Source organism: Xenopus tropicalis, chromosome 7, assembly GCF_000004195.4.
Source record: "Xenopus tropicalis strain Nigerian chromosome 7, UCB_Xtro_10.0, whole genome shotgun sequence".
NCBI classification, from domain to species: Eukaryota; Metazoa; Chordata; class Amphibia; order Anura; family Pipidae; genus Xenopus; species Xenopus tropicalis.
The window spans coordinates 110,488,713-110,508,963 of NC_030683.2; the positions used below are offsets into that span (position 1 = coordinate 110,488,713).

General features: G+C 40.9%; 1 protein-coding gene across 2 annotated transcripts in view; it reads right to left on the reverse strand.

The window, feature by feature from the left end:
- Positions 1–19,838, reverse strand: part of LOC100485335 (paired box protein Pax-6) — a 29,702-nt gene extending 9,864 nt beyond the window's left edge. The window contains exons 1-3 of one of the 2 annotated variants that reach the window (XM_004912020.4): positions 19,673–19,838; positions 10,927–11,113; positions 3,454–3,612 (exon numbers count right to left, since the gene is read on the reverse strand). In XM_004912020.4, the coding sequence (XP_004912077.1) occupies positions 3,454–3,612; positions 10,927–11,047 (280 nt within the window). In that variant the 5' untranslated portion in view covers positions 11,048–11,113; positions 19,673–19,838. Of the gene's footprint in view, positions 1–3,453; positions 3,613–10,926; positions 11,114–19,607 lie in introns of both variants that reach the window. The other variant, XM_002938531.5, reaches the window with a different exon arrangement.
- Positions 19,839–20,251: the final 413 nt, after the last annotated feature.

Below are 20,251 nucleotides of genomic sequence, written 5' to 3' on the forward strand. Positions count from 1 at the left end.
ATCTCTCTAAACGTTTTTTCATTTTAATAGGACCTTGCTTGAGTTTAGTCATTATTCAACCACATTCTTATGATCTCCTCTGGTTCTGAGCATAATGCACAGATGGTACAATTCAGATTCAGTTGCTTGAACTAGTTTTGTTCTGTTTTGGCATTATTTAACCACAAAGCCATTTCACAAAGAATGACTTTCCATTGGCCCAGCTATACCTTTAATCCTGTGAACCCCTAATGTGTCTATCAATTTATGTTTACACTTTGATTACCAAAAAGCCTAAATTGTGAAACCATATTTTCTTTAAAAATAAGAACCACACCCATATATTCTATGTTTAACATGCTGCCTGATTCTCCAGCAGTGGCTGCATACAGGTGGCATTCTCCCCATATTTTAAACCAGGGGGAGTTTGCAGTGCTCTTCAACTAATCCACATCCAGTGGCTGTATTCAGATAAAATGAGTATGACATTCCAAAATACCCTTAGCCAGAATGAGACACATAAAAATCTTATGATGGGGCCCATGCAGTTCAGCCCTACATTATAGCATGGCCTAGAGTTATAAATCCCACACCAAGGCTGTTCATATTGCATTATGATCTGTATGGGTGTGCCCCTATAGACAATCGGCAGTTTCTAATCTAGTAAAGTTAGAATAAAGAGAACTCTCTATAGCATTGTGAACTATTTTTAGGTTCTTGTAGTTATGTGCAGATTGATCCGCTACCCGCTGGACCCACAGGAAACCCTTAGGTCAGGTGGGTTAGGGTTGAAATTTGGGTAACCATTGTGGGTTTGGGTTGGGTGTGGGTCAGACTGGGGAAATATACTCTTCCTCTGCTCCCGAAGTTTCCCTGTCTTGGAACCTATGGCACACACAGAAGTAGCATACAAAGTGGAAAGACATGGGTACAGATTGGGTGTTGGTCCTACAATGGCAACATTTTGTGGTTTAGGATCTGGTGTGGGCAGGGGCGCTTCTGCCATTAGGCGAGTTGAGAAACTCGCCTCAGGCAGCAGAAGCGCCCCAGTTACCAGGGGCGGCAAAAAGCCTCTCCTGGTAACTTTTAGAGCCGAATTTCCGGTTTTTAAACCGGAAATTCGGCTCTTCTAGTGCAGAGAGCGCAATTGCGCTCTCTGCACTAGCGATCTCACCGCCCCCGGACCCGCTCCTGCGCTCAGAAGGTAAGCGCTGGGGAGCGGGGGGGGGGGGTGGCATCCAGGAGCCGCCTCAGGCGGCGATATGCCCAGAATCGCCCCTGGGTGTGGGTTAAGGTTGTGCGGGTTGAGTTTTTACTGACCTGCACATTACTAGCTCTCAACCAACAACCTACAAAACAAGCACAAACTTTGATCCTGTTACTAATTAGATATGTATACCAAAACAATAATGCAATATAATGAAATACAATGAATATAGTGTCAATCCATTCTGCCCTTCCAGACACTGCAGCAATAACATGCCATAAGCTTCATAAATGTTCATGTATTTAAATAGTGGTACAACATTACTTGTATGTTAGCCCATGTAATGTATATATAAATAAATGAAATCAATTAAAATGCTTTAGAAAGAATCTTTATTTTTGTGCAAGTACCAGCCCTTCATCCATATTAGCGCTCTGCTGTATGAGCACCCTGTGCTTGCTGAGTAAGAGCACAGACTCCAACAGGCTGCTGCTCAGCAGATGGAGCATAGGTTTCACAGAAGAAGTCTGCTTCCCTTGGGTGCATTGTGGTCTCCACTGCTCACTGCACTACTGGTTCCTTCCTTTATTGAGCCCTTGTGTAGAGTGATGGCAGCTAAGAGATATTCAGCACTGTATATATACTGAACTGCATGTGCTTTTGACAATACCGGGTCTGAGTCTAGTGAATTGGTTTTCAAAAAACAATAAGCTGGCCACACCGACCCTAACCTGTCATTATTTATACACCTACACCATTGCATTCGCAATGCATTAGAGGCCACTAAGCACTTATAGCGTGGGGGTGGGCAAATCTGTTACGTATGACATTTTTACAAGCCCCCAATTGTAGCCATTCTAGCACCTTGCACCACTTGATTAATGATTGCACCACTTGACTAATGAGGCCCTATAGATAAGAACATACCCGCTAAACATTAAGTGTGAGGGTTATTAGTATGAATTGAAAGCCAGAGAAGAAACAAGTAGATTCTCAAAGAAATACCTAAGGAGAAATACCTACTACTATATGGATATAAATATGACTAGGAGTCTTGCATATTGCAGAAAGGTTATTTTTGGTGGAGCATATATGATGCTGGAGGGGATGTGGGAATGTTGCTGCTGGCACTCATGCTACTGGATAGTGCTTGAGGCTCCAACATAGTACAGGAGGGGAAGACATGCTGATGGACACAGTGCACATACTGCCATGGAGGGCAGACATTCTGCTAGATAATACTTGAGGAGCAGACATACTCCAGGAGAAGAAGCCATGCTGTTAGCTAGTGCTTGAGGGGCATACACAGTACATAAGGGGGGACATGGTGCTGAGGCTCCAACATAGTACAGGAGGGAAAGACATGCTGTTGGACACAGTGCACATTCTGCTACAGGGGCAGACATTCTGCTGGATAATGTTGGAGGAGCAGACTTACTCCAGGAAAAAAAGCTATGCTGTTAGTGCAGACTTAATACAGAAGGGACCCACTTACTGCAACAGAGGCAGACACGTTTCCACGGTACTTTGCAAAGATTATACATCATTCCCAACAAACTCTTCCACTGAGGATCTTACAATCTAAGTCCACTGTCACAATCACACACACTGAATTTAGTCAGATTAACCTGCCTATATGTTTTTGGAGTGTAGGAGGAAACCCACACAGTAGTGATGTAGTGATTTCTGCGCGTCCTGTTCCCAGTGCTCCGTATGTGAGCAAATTTAGGTGCGGCAGAGAGGCATGTCACCCCTAAATTTTTGCTGCCCTAGGCTTGGGCCTTTGTGGCCTCGGCACAAATCCGGGCCTGCAGGACGGAAAGATGCTGCTGTTAATGATAAGGGAATAGTAATACTCTTGGATAGTTTTAGAGGGACACAGAGTTGAAAAATATAGTGCAGGGGAAGAATTACAGGTTTAGCTGTGTTGTGACATCAAAGGGAAATGAGTGCAATAAGTTATACAATAATGATTGCTAGTGTTCCCGGGATATACAGTAGGGGAAGCTGTAACTGAAAGTCTGTAGTATAAAGCACAGTATTATTGTTTCCTTGAGCTCCAAGCTGTGGTTTGGATCTCAACTCAGTTTCAGATACCAATGCATTTTTGTGATATTTTTCTATATTAATATTCAGTTGCACCACTGAAATGTAATTCTCAAGAGTCTGTTTGACTCTAATCTTGTTCTATTCAACAGAGAATAAAAGGACAAGTACAGCAGCCCCCACCTCTCGTGAACCTGGAGAGCCAGCATAGGAGTGCTCACCTTTCTCTAAAGCCTCAATCTGCTCTTGGGTGAAGGATGTTCTGTTTCGCTGAAGTTTCCGTTTCAGCTGCAGACGAATCTGAGACTCATCGAGGTCATCGTTAGCAGCCCCAGGCTGATGCTCAGAGTCAAGACTGCTGTCTAGCTGCTGGCAACTGTCTGTGGGACACAACAAAGATTTGCAAGTTCAGATTTAGAGCCATTTTCAAACAGCATTGTATATTTTAAAATGTATTGAAATACAGTAAGTGCATTTGAAGCTTTGCTATTAAACACTAAGAATTCTGGGAACTAATCTGAAAGAGCTCCAAGAAAATCCCATTTCCATGGGTTTATCATATAGGCCAGTGCTGTCCAACTGGCGGCCCGCGGGCCGCATGCGGCCCGCGACCCCCCTCTGTGTGGCCCCCCACCTGTCTGGCTGCTTTGATGGCTTACTCTTGTGTAAGCTTTAAATGGTATCAGTACTGTGATTAACTGCCCCCCCCTGCATGGTTCTCACCTCAGATTCAGGCTGTAATCAGGCTGTATTGTTTAAATATGTAATCCCCTGTGTTGTTCACACCTTTTAATCTCTGCATTGTTCACCCCCTGCAGTGTTCACACCTCAGGCTCAGGCTGTAATCACCCACATTGTTCCCCTGTTCACACCTCAGGAGCAGTAGAAACCCACAAATAATCCCTGCACACTACAAAAAGAATATATACTGAGGTGGTACTTCAATTAAAAAGTTTTTTAATATATAGTTATTGTGCAGACAGTAGGAGCAGTGCCAGCATTGTGTCACTGTAGGCTGCCTGTGTGTGCCATACACACAGGCATCATAGGGCAAGCAGAGTATGGCACACACAGGCAGGGTAGGGAAGGCAGAGTATGGCACACACAGGCAGAGTATGGCACACACAGGCCAAGTATGGCACAAACCAGCCAAGAATGGCAAACACAGTGAAAGTATGGCACACCCAGGCAGGGTAGGGAAGGCAGAGTATGGCACACACAGGCAGGGTAGGGCAGGCAGAGTATGGCACACACAGGCCAAGTATGGCACAAACCAGCCAAGTATGGCACACAGGCAGGGTAGGGAAGGCAGAGTATGGCACACAGGCAGGGTAGGGAAGGCAGAGTATGGCACACACAGGCAGGGTAGGGAAGGCAGAGTATGGCACACACAGGCAGGGTAGGGCAGGCAGAGTATGGCAGGTTTTTGCTGTACTACAACCATTAATATGGGTATGGTCATGTGATAACATGGGTGTGGTTTCAAGTGGGTGTGGTTTCAAAAAGGGGAGTGGTCAAAACTGGCTTCCATTATCGGCCCTCCATCACGTAGGTCGGAAAAATTCCGGCCCTCGGTACAACAGAAGTTGGACAGCACTGATATAGGCTAAAGCTCACCCATTGGGTATTTAAAGCAGAAGCCAAGATAAAAGCTGATCAGATTCCCAACTACAGACCAGTTTTGCCCTTCTTGGGGCTCATCAGTGTAGTGCAGGGTTTTCTGATCAGCTTAGGTAGGGCCAGGAGTGGGGATCCACAGGAGTCTCAGACATTTGGCCACAAAAGTTATACTGTTGGCTTTCAAGTTGTTATAAGCTGCAGTCCTTTTTCTGATGGTCAGAACTTTTATCAGAAAGCATGAATGGCCTATTTCTGTAAGGCAGTGCTGCTGTTTCGAGTGTGTCGCGGTGATCCCCATTAATAACTATTTAAGTTCCTTTCTAGTAAAATAAAGTGAATAACTGATTCCAAACATTCAGCAAGTTCCATGCGGTGAGGTCTTGTCTGTGTCTGACTTTGGTTTTTCCACCATTGGAAGCAATTATTGTTTTAAAAATACATTATTCCCAGTGGTTACATTCATTTCCACCAGATCTTGGCTGAAAATCCTAAGAACTTTACTTTAGTAACTACTGTATTTGAGGACCACAAGCTTGGTATCCTAGAAGGACATCCAATGGATTTATAAGGAGAGTATCATTTACAAGCAAATGTCTTCCTTCTTAATACCCCATGTGATTGACAGATTTTCCTTTATACATATGGATAAACCCATAGAGAATAATAAAAAAATGTTAAACAACTTTTAATTCCCAAAAAAGTTACCAATGCTTAAAATAGAGGGACACAGTGCAGTAGTTTGTAGGATATGACTTAAAAAGAGAATCAAGTGCGTATGATTGGGTGCCTTGCTGCAGGAAACACATAGGGCTTTCATGGACATGTTGGCCTTAATAGACCTAAACTTTTATTTTAATGGAACCATCAACATTGGAAATTTGTGTGCCTGCTCAATTTTTGCTAATACAGGTATGGGACCCGTTATCCAGAATGCTCGGGACCAAGGGTATTCCGGATAAGGGGTCTTTCCATAATTTGGAAAGTGTACTAAAAAAACAATAATTAAACCCAATAGGATTGTTTTGCCTCCAATAAGGGTTAATTATATCTCAGATGGCATCAAATACAATGCTTTGTTTTATTATTACAGAGAGAAAGGAAATCCGTTTTAAAAATCTGAATTATTTCATTAAAATGGAGTCTATGGGAGACAGGCATTCCGTAATTTGGAGCTTTCTGGATAATGGGTTTCCGGATAAGGGATCCCATACTTGTACCGGCCTTCTGGCTGTAGGTTTGGGACCCAAACCCAGCGTTTTTACTGGTGAGTTTAAAAGTTTTTTATATCCATGAGGCTATTGTTCTTCTCTCCAATTTAAAAAGAGAAGTTGGCTATTTCCGTAACTGGGGTATGAGAACACAACACCCAAATGAAGAAAGTGCATTTGTCATCACTTTGCCCTCTAGTCTTCTACCTTATAATGCTGGTGCTGAATGCCTGCTCATAATACACTCATATACACTGTACTTTGACAGTACAGGTACATTGTAGAAGCTGCCTAATTATTCATCATTTAATATGAGTGTATAATGGAGTTTATAGGATGGCTACTATAGCATCTACATTCCCCTTGGGTGTAGCAGAAGCACACACACCCGCTCTGGAGAAACTGGTTGTTTTTACATGAGCCATACGCCCCTAATGGTCACTGCTGAGCGAGTGGACTTTTTTTTTTGCCATTGGATATATTGCTTTCAAGAGCCTTCACAGACTGCAGGGTATGCAATACCTCAAAGCAAAGTGTCATTTCAGACATAGGCTCCTTTTGGGCACAAGCTGCTCACCAACAGAAAAAAAAGTATCAGCTTCTATCACTCTCTGTGCCAAAACCTGTCAATCAGCCAGCTCTGACTCTGACCACATGGGCCTTGATAAACATGTGACTTAGAGACATGTTGTGTTCCAAAATAATAAGCTTGGCCTTCAACTAACAGTAACATACAATCTATGTTGCTAGCAAAAACGCAATATTGTGTGGGCATGCATATCACGCAGTACCTGGCTGGACCCACACATACATGCTAAGTTCTAAAAAAGTTGTTTACCCATTGGGTTTGTGTGGCATGAAGAAAGCCAAGCAGATTCAAAAATCTGCTTCCACTTACTACCCAATTGTAGGTTACCTTAGACCAAAGGGATTCTGGGAACAAATTCCTTAAGGCTCCTAAAAAATCCCATTTCCATGGGTTTATCCTATAGGCTAAAGCTCACCCACTGGGTTTTTGAAGCAAAGGCCAGGATCCTAGAATCCCTTTGGTCTATTTGCATACATATGAGGCGGTCTCCTCAACCCTTTCAACAAAATCCTGATTGTACTATACATATAGGCTCTCTATACTACATGTCCTTGTCTGATCCCCAACCAGTGGCTCAGGAGCAACATGTTGCTCTCCAACCCCTTGGATATTGCTCCCAGTGGCCTCAAAGCAGGTGCCAATTTTTAAATGTCTGGCTTGGAGGCAAGTTTTGGAGATGTGAAGACCATCTGTACTGCCAAACAGAGCCTCCTATAGTCTGCCTGTCCACAGTGTCCTAGCAAATATCCAATCGCAGCCCTTATTGGTCATCCCCTATGAACTTTTACATGCTTGTGTTGCTTCCCAACTTTTTTATTTAAATGTTGCTCACAGGTAAGTAAAAGTTGGGGTCCCCTGGTCAACATCGTATTGGGCAAAATAATTCTTAACTGTAGCATTAGGTCCCTTTTATTACTTTAAGCAAGATTACTGTCTATGATAACCCTGCTTATTCACATTTGGCCCTCTAGTTACACCACTCATACAACAGGCATGTTACATACAAGTGTAATAGGTGGTGTGTTTATCAAAATCCAGTTTTTGCAAGTGAGACTATTTTTTGGGAGCGGAAACTATAGTCAAAGTTACATTAAAAACCACACAAAAACACCAAAAATTGGGCAAAATTAAAAAAAATCAGAATACATGTTCTTAGATAGAAGAAGACTAGAGCAACCAGAAGATTTGCAGCTGTGCAAGTGAAGCGATGAGCATGACTGCTTCCTGCCAGAACCGCAGAATAGCACCACAAAGATATAAAAGCACAGTAACAATACACAGGCTTGCAGTATGGCCAGGGATTCATTAAACCTCTGTACTTAGTGCAGATTAAAAGATAAAAAGCTTCCGCCCTGACTGAGCACCACACAACATGGAGACTTTGTGTCTGCACGTAGTGAGTGCACAAAACCAAATAAGTATATATACAGTATATATATCCTTTATTAGACAGATTTACTGGATCCTGAAAAAGTTTGTAGAAATTTGTGGGGTAGACAGTTGTTCAAAAATAGGAAGTTCGGCTACATGTGCTTTATGGTCATGCAGGTAACTTTCCCATTGGACTTTTTTTTGCTGCCTGTGGAAAAAACACTCCTTAGGTGAGATTCTAACTTGACAGCAGAAACACTCCTGAGAATCATCACATCTCGTTAGGGGTGTAAATAGAGGATTATTTAGTCCAGGGATCCCCAACCTTTTTCACCTATGAGCCACAATCAGAGGTTGGGGTGTTTTTGGGGTGTCAAATAAGGGCTGTGATTGGCTATTTGGTACCCAATGTGGATTGCTAGCCTGCAGGAGGATCTTTTTGGAGCAAAACGGTGTCTTTGAGCTTCCAAAACTCCAAGACAGAAATTTAAAAATTGGCACCTACTTTGAGGACACTGGGGGGGTGAGCAACATGTTCCTCACAAGCAGCTAGTGGGGAATCACTGATATAGTTTATAGTGCTAAATTGGCCAAGGGCCCAGTTAGATATTGTACAAAAGGATTGCATAAGAATGTACATTAATGCTAAGAGATGCACTTCAGCAAAAGCTAGAGGGTCGCAGGTTAGACATCTTGGATGTATTTGCTACTGTTGTGAAATAAAATATGATTTCTAAACATTCAGATGTATTTCTGTCCCTCCTCCAGAAAAAGGTCCCTCTGATTCTGAGGGCCAAGGGCACCTGCCATTCCAGACCTAAATCCAATAACATATTTGCACAATTTTTTTTGCACCATTTGCTAATTGTCAGTAAAATCTACAAACTGGTAAAGTAGCACACTTCATATTTATATAGGTCTCTCCATTATAGTCTCTACTCTTCCTCGAAGGTTTTACACTAGCTGTTGGAACCCCTAGTCCTAACATTAGTATTAGTAAGGTTGAACATTGATATTGGGGATCAGGCCTTGGCATTCCAATTTACCTCACAGGTATAATGTTAAGCTGAGGTTAGGGCTCTCTGCAGGCCAGTCGGGTTCTTCAACTCCCATTTCTGCAAACCCATTCAGTATGGACTTCACTTTGTGCACAGGGCATTATTTTAATAAAGCAGGAAAGGGCCTTCCCCAAAAATTTTGGCACAAAGTAGAAGGCATGGAATTTTTCAAATGTTTAGGTTTACTTTCACTGGAACCAGGGCCCCTAGCCCAATTCATAATAAATAAACTCCTGACCACTATTCTTCTTCTTCATCAAACTTTACCTAGACAAATGTTATACACAGTCAGGTAGGTTGCGTTTTCTGAGGATCTTTTTGGTGCTTTATTCTGACCCATCAGGTTCCTCTGGGGTAGCACTTCCCTGTGTAGGTGATGAGGGTCTGTGATGGTTCGCTGGGGTATATTTATTTCAGGATATGTGGGCCCTGGAAGCGGAGCTCAACCGAAGTGCGACTTCTCACATGGAGTTGCTGGCCACGCCCCCCCAGGTTGGTTGCGTTTTCATTCCATTCACCAACCCAGCTTCAATGGACAATGCATCACTCCCGAAAACACATTTCCACTATTTAAGAGCCAATGGTCGCGACCGTTACACCACTCTTGTCGCCACTTAGCTCGTGCATGGTGGTGGTATGTTCATCTCCCAAGCTCTTGTGCACTGCTTTCAAAGATAGGTTGGAACTCAACATTAAATGTTTCAGAAGAACACGTGCAAATTTAGGAGTGGTGCTCTAATAGTTTTGGCTGTATTGTGGGTCCAGGTCTTTTTGGCAATATAGTGTAGATGCAGTAAATATGCACCTGTGAAGGCTACAGGCTCTCTAGTTACATTGGTGCATTGGTACTAATGGCTACTGCAGCTGTGTCACTGATGAGACGGTGATAGGTTGCATTACATAGCTGTGATACAATAAGGGTTCATCTCAAGCACCAATATAACTCCCTTGACCACTCTAAGCAGCTATATGGCATGCTCACTCTGCATACAATTGGTAGCTCCTCACTGGAGCAAGTTACACCAGGTATAGTGACGCTTTGCAAACTGCTTAAATGTAGACATATCTGCCATGGTTTATATCATGGGCACTTAACCACATTTAATTGTTGGCATCTAGACATGTCTATACACTTATCTCACCTTTGTACTTATACCTAGGGGCCTTCCCCCACTATATAATAACTATGGTGCAATATTAGTGCTGTAATAAAGACAAACATCTCTAGAGAAATATTACAGAGAGAAAGCAAAACTCACACACAAGGAAGTGCACCAGTAACTCAATCTGATTCCTGTCCATTCAGTAGATGGGCAGGAAAAAGCATCCCCCAAAATCTAACTGTAGCTTCTCTTACAAGATCCAGTTGTGGGATTAGAATCCCATGAGATCCAGTCCAAATTTGGTCCTCAATCCCTCCACTTTAGCACTCAAACCTATGCACTAATTCATATAGCCCCTGCGTCTGGCATATTGATTTAGCTGCTTTGGTTTGCAATTTTTGTTCTTTGCGATGAAAGATCTAGTTCTTGTTTTGGGTTCCCTAATGGTGTGCGATAACTTATTCATACATTTCTATATATGCAAGGGTAAAGCACACAGTATTTTACTATCACTCACGTCAAAGGTCAGGTAGTTGATGGAGCTGTAACCCTACACTTTGTTGCTCAAAATGTGCCATTAATACTCTGGAGCAGTAAGCTATTACAGATCAACCCAAACTAGTCTGCCTAAAGCTGAGGGATTCAAACTGCATATTCTCTGGCATTTAGCTGACTACAACTCCATACATATGGAAGCTCCTGAGGTGTGACTTTTTGAGGACAAGTTTGATGAAGTAAGACTCACCAATGGTTGTGTTGGACTGCCCAGTCACAATATTGTCTTGATACCAGTCCTGCCGGCTACCCCAAGCTCCGTTCTGTATGTTCAGCATTCTGATCTTTTGGTCCGTGCCATCAGCCCCCATGGAACAACTGCTGAGCTCAGATGAGGGACATCAAGCAAATGTCTTGCTCGGGCGACTTTAGGAAAACTATGAGGGAAGAGATCAGAAGCCATTCAGTTATCCATTCTTACTGTAACACAATACAAGTGCTAACTGAAGAAAAAGCAATTCACTAATTTGTTGTTGAGGATTCTGGAGACGTGTATAATCTTTTTTTTCCAGCACACTGAAATACATGATATAGACCATGACATTTGCAACACATTACAAGAAAGAACCCATTTATAAATGCAAGGGGTAAAATGGACATACATTGTGGGTGTCCATGCTCTTTACAACCTGTGCAAATTACTGAGCTGGTAGTAAAGGGATCCCTTAGCAGTTTGCAACAAGGCATGCGACTGACATACATCCAGTGAATTACGCTCTGCTGACTCCACGTGGCAGAAGTGGTTGGGAAGTCAGGTTTGGCACAAAACACATTAGTGAAAGATGAATGGAGCATCCTTATAAACATCTCAGTGGTTCCCATTACCAGGCCGACTGCTGCCCTCCTTACTAAAGCAACATCACCCGGTCACTTCCAAAGAAGCCATCACTCAGGGTCAAATTTGGCTCACATTCCCTTGGTAATTCCTACATCCTGGAAAGTCTCCTGAAGAACAATGAACAGCTGCTCACAGGAAGAGATGCCTATTGCTACAGTCCCAGCAACATGTTGATAAAATCTCACTGTACAATACTGTACAACTGCAGGATGGATTGGGGAAACTGCTTCTGGGCCTAGTGCTTTCTGGCTTTTCTACACTCCATTTATACTGAATCTGGGGATTAATCCTAAAATGTTCAGTTATGTACCATTTCATACAATTCTTAGTACAGGTATAGGACCCATTATCCAGAATGCTCGGGACCAAGTATATTCCGGATAAGGGGTCTTTCTGTAATTTGGATCTCCATACCCAAAAGTCTACTGAAAAATGAATGCAGAGAAAAAGGAAATCAATTTTAAAAATCTGAATTATTTGATTAAAATAGAGTCTATGGGAGAAAGGCTTTCCGTAATTCGGAGCTTTCTGGATAACAGGTTTCCGGATAATGGATCCTATACCTGTACATGTAAGTTGGCCTGAAAAAGCCCAGCTGATATCCATGTAGTCCGAGGCTGTTACCTGAAGCCAGTAAGGGAAAACTTACATGGTCAGGCCTTGGATCATCCCCACATAGTACTGACATGGCAAACATACAACCTCAGGCCCTTAAGCCGAGTGAAAACAAGCCAGTCTGCTCTTTTGAACCAATGGCTGAACAGACAGATCACTGGCTAATTCATCTACACACACTTGTATCCAAATTGGCCAATACAGGCCAATCTTCATGTTCAGAACATCCTCCAATTTATCCGGCTTTATCCTACAATTTCAGTCTGAATGTTAGTTTCAGATTGTTGCATTTAAACGATATCTAAACGTTCGTCAGAAGAAGACTAAAATCTGAATGTGTATGGCCACGTTAATTGTTTAGATAGATGTCTGAACATTTATCATGCTGATAGGCGAATTGCAGATGTGAATTGCATAACATTTAGGACCCCTGAAGCTGGACCCTGAAGTATCAACTTGGTCTGCAAACTTTGTAGATTGAAAGCTCTTTTGGGCAGGGCCCTCTTCCCCTGTTTCGGTTATTGGTTGCTTTATATGTTACTCTGTATGTCCAATGTATGTAACCCACTTATTGTACAGCGCTGCGGAATATGTTGGCGCTTTATAAATAAATGTTATTAATAAACTTTACCCTGCTTCATGTGAAGTTAAGGGACAGATCTACCAATGGTCCTATTTTGTTTCCGCGATTTGTGTTTCTTTCTTCTAAAATATGATTCTTCATGTCAAAAAAGTGATTTTTTTTCTTCATTTATTATGCGACAAAACCACTAAAAACACAAATGTAAAAATACACCATCTAAAAGCTGTGAGGTCATGTAAAAGTCAGTGGTTGAAGTACTAGGCAAATTGAAAATCTTTAATTTGTTGTTTGAGAGTTTTTTTGGGGAAAATGTTTGTGGTTGCAAAAAACTTCAAAACCACTAAAATCAGAATGATGACAAATGGGCCTATTACATAAATATCCGGTCACAGTAACCCCTACACTGTCTCTATTTTTGCTGAGGATACAGGTATGGGATCCATTATGGAAAGGCCATCTCCCTTAGCCTCCATTTTAATTAAATCTTTCGAATTGTTAACAGTTATTTTCTATTTTTCTATAATAATAAAACAGTACCTGTACTTGATCCCAACTAAGATATAATTACCCCTTATTGGGGGCAGAACAGCCCTATTGGGTTTATTTAATGGTTACATGATTCCCTTTTCTCTGTAATAATAAAACAGTACCTGTACTTGATCCCAACTAAGATATAATTACCCCTTATTGGGGGCAGAACAGCCCTATTGGGTTTATTTAATGGTTAAATGATTCCCTTTTCTCTGTAATAATAAAACAGTTCCTGTACTTGATCCCAACTAAGATATAATTACCCCTTATTGGAGGCAAAACAATCCTATTGGGTTTATTTAATGTTTAAATGATTTTTAGTAGACTTAGGGACTGATTTACTAATCCACAAATCCGAATCCGAATGAGAAAAATTCGGATTGGAAAACGAACATTTTGCGACTTTTTCGTATTTTTTGCGATTTTTTCGTCGCCGTTACGACTTTTTTGTGAATTGTCACGACTTTTTCATAGCCATTACGACTTTCGCGAAAAAAGTTGCAAAATACCGACCATTACAAAAAAAACACATTTGGACGCTTTTCGGACGTTCGTGGATTAGTAAATGTGCCCCTTAAAGTAGGTAAATCCAAATTACAGAAAGATCCCTTATTTGGAAACCCCCAGGTCCCGAGCATTCATTCTACATGCATAGGTTACACAAGGTTATGCACTTAATAACAGAAATGTAAGTAATGTGTTGGGGGTTTCCTTAATGGAGAAGGATCTGGGGGTTTTTGTAGATAACAAGTTGTCTAATTCCAGGCAGTGTCATTCTGTGGCTACTAAAGCAAATAAAGTGCTGTCTTGTATAAAAAAGGGCATTGACTCAAGGGATGAGAACATAATTTTTCCCCTTTATAGGTCCCTGGTAAGGCCTCACCTTGAGTATGCAGTGCAGTTTTGGGCTCCAGTCGTTAAGAAGGATATTAATGAGCTGGAGAGAGTGCAGAGACTGCAACTAAACTGGTAAAGGGGATGGAAGGGTTAAACTATGAGGTTAGACTGTCAGGGTTGGGGTTGTTTTCTCTGGAGAATTAATACTAATGCAAGTCTTACTTCAGGAATTATCTGCTTTTTGGTTGCTGGGGACAGTAACAGTAGCAACCAGGAAACAATAAATAACTCCCCACTAACTTTTTAATTGAATAATTTCAATACATTCAATCTTGATTTTTAATAAATCAGCACCTAAATGTATTAAATGTTACAAACTTTTATTTTTACACAGTACAATCCAAAACTGAGCTCTATTGGGTGACTAGGCCGACATATTATAGACAAATAGGATGTAAACAGATCATTTTTAAGGGGCCAGTTAGAACAAAAATTTACTAACATTCAGAAAAAAATCAGAAAAAAATCAGAAAAAAAGTTACCCACAATTTACTTTTATTGTGAAAATTTATTTCCATTAAATAAAAATTCTCTGCAATATATTGTAAGGTGTGGATTATAATGAAGAGAGGTTAAGGCAGAGTTATCAACATACTTTACTGTGCTTCAATTTGTGGGGCACCTGGAAGTGTTCCCTTTGCTAAAGTCTGTCCCACAGTCCCATTCTCTTCCCTGTGCTAAAATCTGGTTGCGTCCCACAGTGCAATTTTAGCCCATTTGGCTTTTCCTTAGAGCTGCTCGTTGGTTATATTGGTCAGTGCAGAAACCTATTGTTTGGATTTGCTGAACAATATCTAATGAAAAGTGAACTGATTTTCTTTGATCCTAGTTGTGCCGCTAACCATTCCAGCCTATCCTGCGGCTTTAGATTCTGATGCACAGCAGCTGTCATGTTCCTGAGGCAGCAGATGGCTTGCTAGGCTTGATGGAAGTGTGGGTGGGGGTTAACCATAGTATGACACCTAAAATCTTGCATTAATAGTATGAAATAAAAAAACATTCACACTAGGGCTGTCCTGCTAAAGCATATTCCCTTTAGAGTGACCTAGAATGGTATAATGTACCAGAGCTGCAGGGGCAGAGGGTGCTAGGAGTTACCACTGCAGATGGAGTATTTTTCATGGACCCTTTTTCATTCTCTTTATAACTGATGCCCAACCTGTTGCTTATGCCAGCATTCCATCAACTGGGGGGCTCTAAACCTTTCATCAGTGGCTTTCAGATAAGACCTGTGACCACTGTGATATCATTCTCAACTACATCACTGGGACAGAAGTCTCTGTGATAAAGATAAACTTAAGATACCATTTCCTTTCAGCCTACCTGGTGTCTGTGATTAAAACGAAAACCCTCAACTTGGACTGCCGGAAAGGCCCAGAAACTCTGACCTATTTCTGTAACACGCAAAGCGTTTCCTGTACCACGACAAGCAGTGAGCATGGTTTTTATAAAGCCTGTGAAGAAACCCAGTGGTTGGGTGGTCAGAACTTCAACTGAATTTTACTAGAAATGTAAAGATTTGGTTCAGTTTGTATAATCAAAGTAAAACAATAAAAGCAGCTGAACCAATGACTACCAGATGGCTCTGGGCCCGGTCAGGGTCATAACTGTTTTTACAATTGGAATATTCATATGCAAAATAAAAATTGGTCAGCCTAGGTTATTTATTTGTTATCTGTTATTTATATAATACTGGCACTTTTATGCAGTGCTCTGCAGAGATTATACTTCAGTCCCTACTGTATGATTCCAGCCAGGGCTGCCCCTGAATGGGGGGTACAGTGATACTGGCAGAGCCACTGCACATCCCTCCTTTAAAAGAATCACTGCACTGCCTACTGCAACAGCTCCAAAATATTTCAGATGCATGTTCCCCAGGCCTCTTTAACCCAATAATTTTTTTTCTGTGTGCCAAAACACGAACCTGAGGAATTGGGACCAAAGCTAGAAATCTGGCTTATCCAAAACTTAGTACCAGTGTAATGTAGCCCTTACTGAACCGGCACTGAATCAAAACCTTAGAGTTGCATGATGAATGGATTGACATATATTGCACCCAGAACTTTTCCATCATTTATTGCATGCTAAATGGCTGGGGCAAATCAGATAATGTAGCTTGTCAATGAACAACTGAATTAATTTTAACAGACAACAATATTATTGTCTACTTGGTAAAAAAAAAGGCAGCTGCTGTATTAGTGGAGATGTCTATGGCTTCAGCTTGCTTGGCTTTGACATTGTTTTTTACCTAAGGCTGTTGGACGTTTTAATTCTTCTTTCATTTTGGCAACTGTATTATTTAATAATCAGGTAGTTTATCAGTACATGATATATTGCTCTATACGATAAAATCTTGTTTTGCATAAACAGGGCCAAGAGATAAGAATAGAACTTTTACCCTTTAGCAACCTCTAGCTAGAACTCCCCTTTAATACCAACACTATTTATTCATAGATATTAAAAAAGCTATTCCTCAAGGCCAAGGCAAATGACCATTTTGGACAACGGCCGAAAGAAAAAAAACCATAAAATCAAGTAAAGGTTGTTATGGGGATTGAACATGGCCTTGAGGAATAGCTTTTGAGCTTTTTTAATATCTATGAATAAATAGTGTTGGTACAGGGACATGGGGATTTAACCTGCAGCAAAGAATTGGCTTCTGCACAATATAGCTACAGAGGTAGTTGCTATAGAGGTAGTACTGATTCTTCAGATAGATCTAAGATACTTAAGCCAATGAAGATGTCCAAGGTTACTGATCTAGGAAAAAAGCCCATTGTACCCAATAGTTATATTATACTGATACAGGTATGGGACCTATTATCCAGAATGCTCGGGACCTGGGGTTTTTCAGATAAGGGATCTTTACGTAATTTGGATCACTATACCTACTAAAAAATTATTTAAGTATTGAATAAACCCAATAGGATCGTTCTGCCCCCAATAAGGATTGATTATATCTTAGTTGGGGTCAAGTACAGGTACTGTTTTATAATTACAGAGAAAAAAGAAATCATTTTCAAAAATTAGAATTATTTGCTTACAATAGAGTCTATGGGAGATGGCCATTGCGTAATTCGGATTTTTCTGGATAACGGGTTTCCGGATAACGGATCCCATACCTGTACAGGAATATTCCCCTCAGCCATTTGCACATGATTTTTCTCCTCATGCTCAGATTGTAAGCGGCACATAGCTGGGTTTATATAAACATTATAATAGATATAAGATAAACCAATCCTTGTTTACTCGCTTTGTCTCTTTCGTACAAAGGTTCGGTAATTTCCTACGCTGAAGAGTCATTGTGCTTTAAATGCCTCGCAACTCGTCTTGTTTTCTAGGGCAAGGATAAAATGACTCGCCTGGGGCCACAAGCAGCTGACGCAAGCCCAGCTCAGCCGCATGAAAAGCAGGGCAATGATCTCTGAACTGCCTGCAACTGCACACTTTCACATCATTGTATCAGTCTGCAGGCATCATGTCATCCATGCAAACCAGACACAAACAAGACCATCGTTTCTCACAAGGAAGGGCTGCTACATAGGTTCCCCTGGGTACCTCGATCTCTAGGAAGTTCAGGCTGCGGCCTTCCAGCTGTTATATGAAAAGTCAAGAATCTCCATTATGTCCAACATATTTATATTTATTTCTGGAAACGGAATGCAACTGTGAAATAGTATGTATAGTAAGGCAGGATAATGTCATATAAAGCTAATTAAGAACATTTTTTACATAGATTCCTTGATACTATCCCAGGGCCAATTCAAAGTGATCTATACTCTAGAACACATAGCAGAATAAACAGAAATACGGTGTCAATTTCATTTATAATAACCCCAGAACACATATCAGGATTAATGCAGCTCCACTGTATAATACTTCAATCCTATTTGCTGTAGGCAAATTCATTGGTGATGGTTTAGGGAGCTTAGTTTCTTTAACTGTGCCAATTTGATGTATAATAACCCCTAGAACACATGGCAGGATAAGTGCAGCGCCATTGTATAATACCGCAATCCTATTTGCTGTAGGCAAATTCATTGGTCATGGTTTGAGGAGCTTAGTTTATAAAATAAGTGTATAAAATAAGGAGAGATTGTGGGATAATATCTATAGTAAGGCAAGGTGGTATCATGGGAAAGGTCTGTCAATGCAGGATAGATGTTTGCATAAGGTGTGATATATATGTATATCTTTATCCAATCCCTTTAGTTATCTAGTCCTGTTAATGCACACTATATTTTACACATGAATAGTGACAATAAATGTCTGTAACAACATCATGAACTACAGGAGTGTAATTTAGAAAGCAACATAGGGAAAGCTGTCCCTACCTGAACAGTCTAACTTTCATATCATCCTAAAGTCACTTGATTTCCTTTTTGTACAAAACATTGAGAATTAGTTGCCTGGATTCTCCAATAACTTTGGACGCCAGTGGCCACACAATAAGCAATGTTGTAGACACAATGATTTGTATAAAGGAGAAATTGCCCGTACAGTAATGGAATCTAATATATATATGGAATACTTGAGACTTAGGGATTCAGACAGTGGGCTTTTCTATCATATAGAGCAGCATTTCTTCAGGCTATAAAAGTGTATACTAAATACTAAATGGGATTGTTTAGCCATGGATTTCTGCATGTGTATATCAAGTACAAGATAGTGTCTTGTTATTGGAGAATAAAAAGAAATCATCAAAAAATTGAGAATTGTTTTTAAAAAGGAATATAGCATTCAGGGCTTTCTGCATAATGGGTTTCTGAATAGCAGATCCCACACTTGCACTTTTCTTCATAAAGACCTAATCAAAATAATTCTGTTGCAAAAAAATCCTGTTGCTTCAACCCATAACCCAAGCAAACAACAAACAAAGTGATATTGATATTATCCACAATGCGTAACCTGATACAGCAGAACTTTCACTTTTCAGGGGAGCAGCAAAAATGGTGTAAAATCCGAAAATATAATATCAAATGTATTGTGAATGTATTGTGAATTATTAATTCACGTGCCCACAAAAAAACTGGTTTAAAATGTGGGAAAACATAAAATCAGGGCATGCAGAATTGATGTTTTACTGCAAAAGTAACTCAGAAGCCAGATTGTCTCTGGGCCACAAAGCGCCAGGTTTGCAGTCACCCATAAAATGACATACTGTACTTCTTATAGAAACAGATATATGGGTGCAAATTTATCCAGCAGTCACATAGGAATTATGTTGAGAAACATCTGCAAATGATAGGGAAATACCCTGTGAAATCTGAATGTATCAGATAAAATGATGAGTTATTGCTCAAAAATAACATAAAAAGTGCCTTATTGTTATATACCATAGACTTGTCAGTATAACAAGCCTACAGAAGTTTTCTAAGTAATTGTGTCCTATTAGTATCTCTGGTACCTTCAGTCTGTAGCCCTGCGGCTCCCTGTAGAACCCTGGAGTAAGGAAGAAGTTGGTTCCGTCACCTTTCGGAGAGCTTGGGGTAGACCTGGGAACACCTCCACACATATGGGTCTTCTTCTCCCACAGCTGCCAGCCGCTCCGAATGACTGTGCCACTCTGAAGCAGTAATGAATAAATAAGTTCTCGGAGCTATGAAAACCAACAGGATGGTTCCTCTTGGTGACACTTGTACTAACCATTAATGTCATGTTTGAACTTAATTCTACAGAATGGTTGGGGGAAGGGTGGGAGAGAGAGATGAAAAAAAAAACAGAGAAAGGAGGGAGGGAGAAGGGGAAAGGAGAAGGGTAGGCAAAGCAATGGGAAGCATGAGAACAGCAGTCCCCAAGTATCAGCCATGGTCTGTTGGCTGATGAGGGAGCCAGAAAGGTTTTTGGCAGGGCCTGTCAAGTCTACTCATGTTTCAGAATGGACTATATACATATAAATATATATATACAAACATCATATATGTAGGGCATGTTTTTCTAGACCAGGGATATCCAGCCTGTGCCCCGTCAGCTGTTCTTGAACTACAATTCCCAGCATACCTCCTTGCATTTATTCAAAGGCTGTCAGTAAACTGTGTGAGTTTCAGCTCA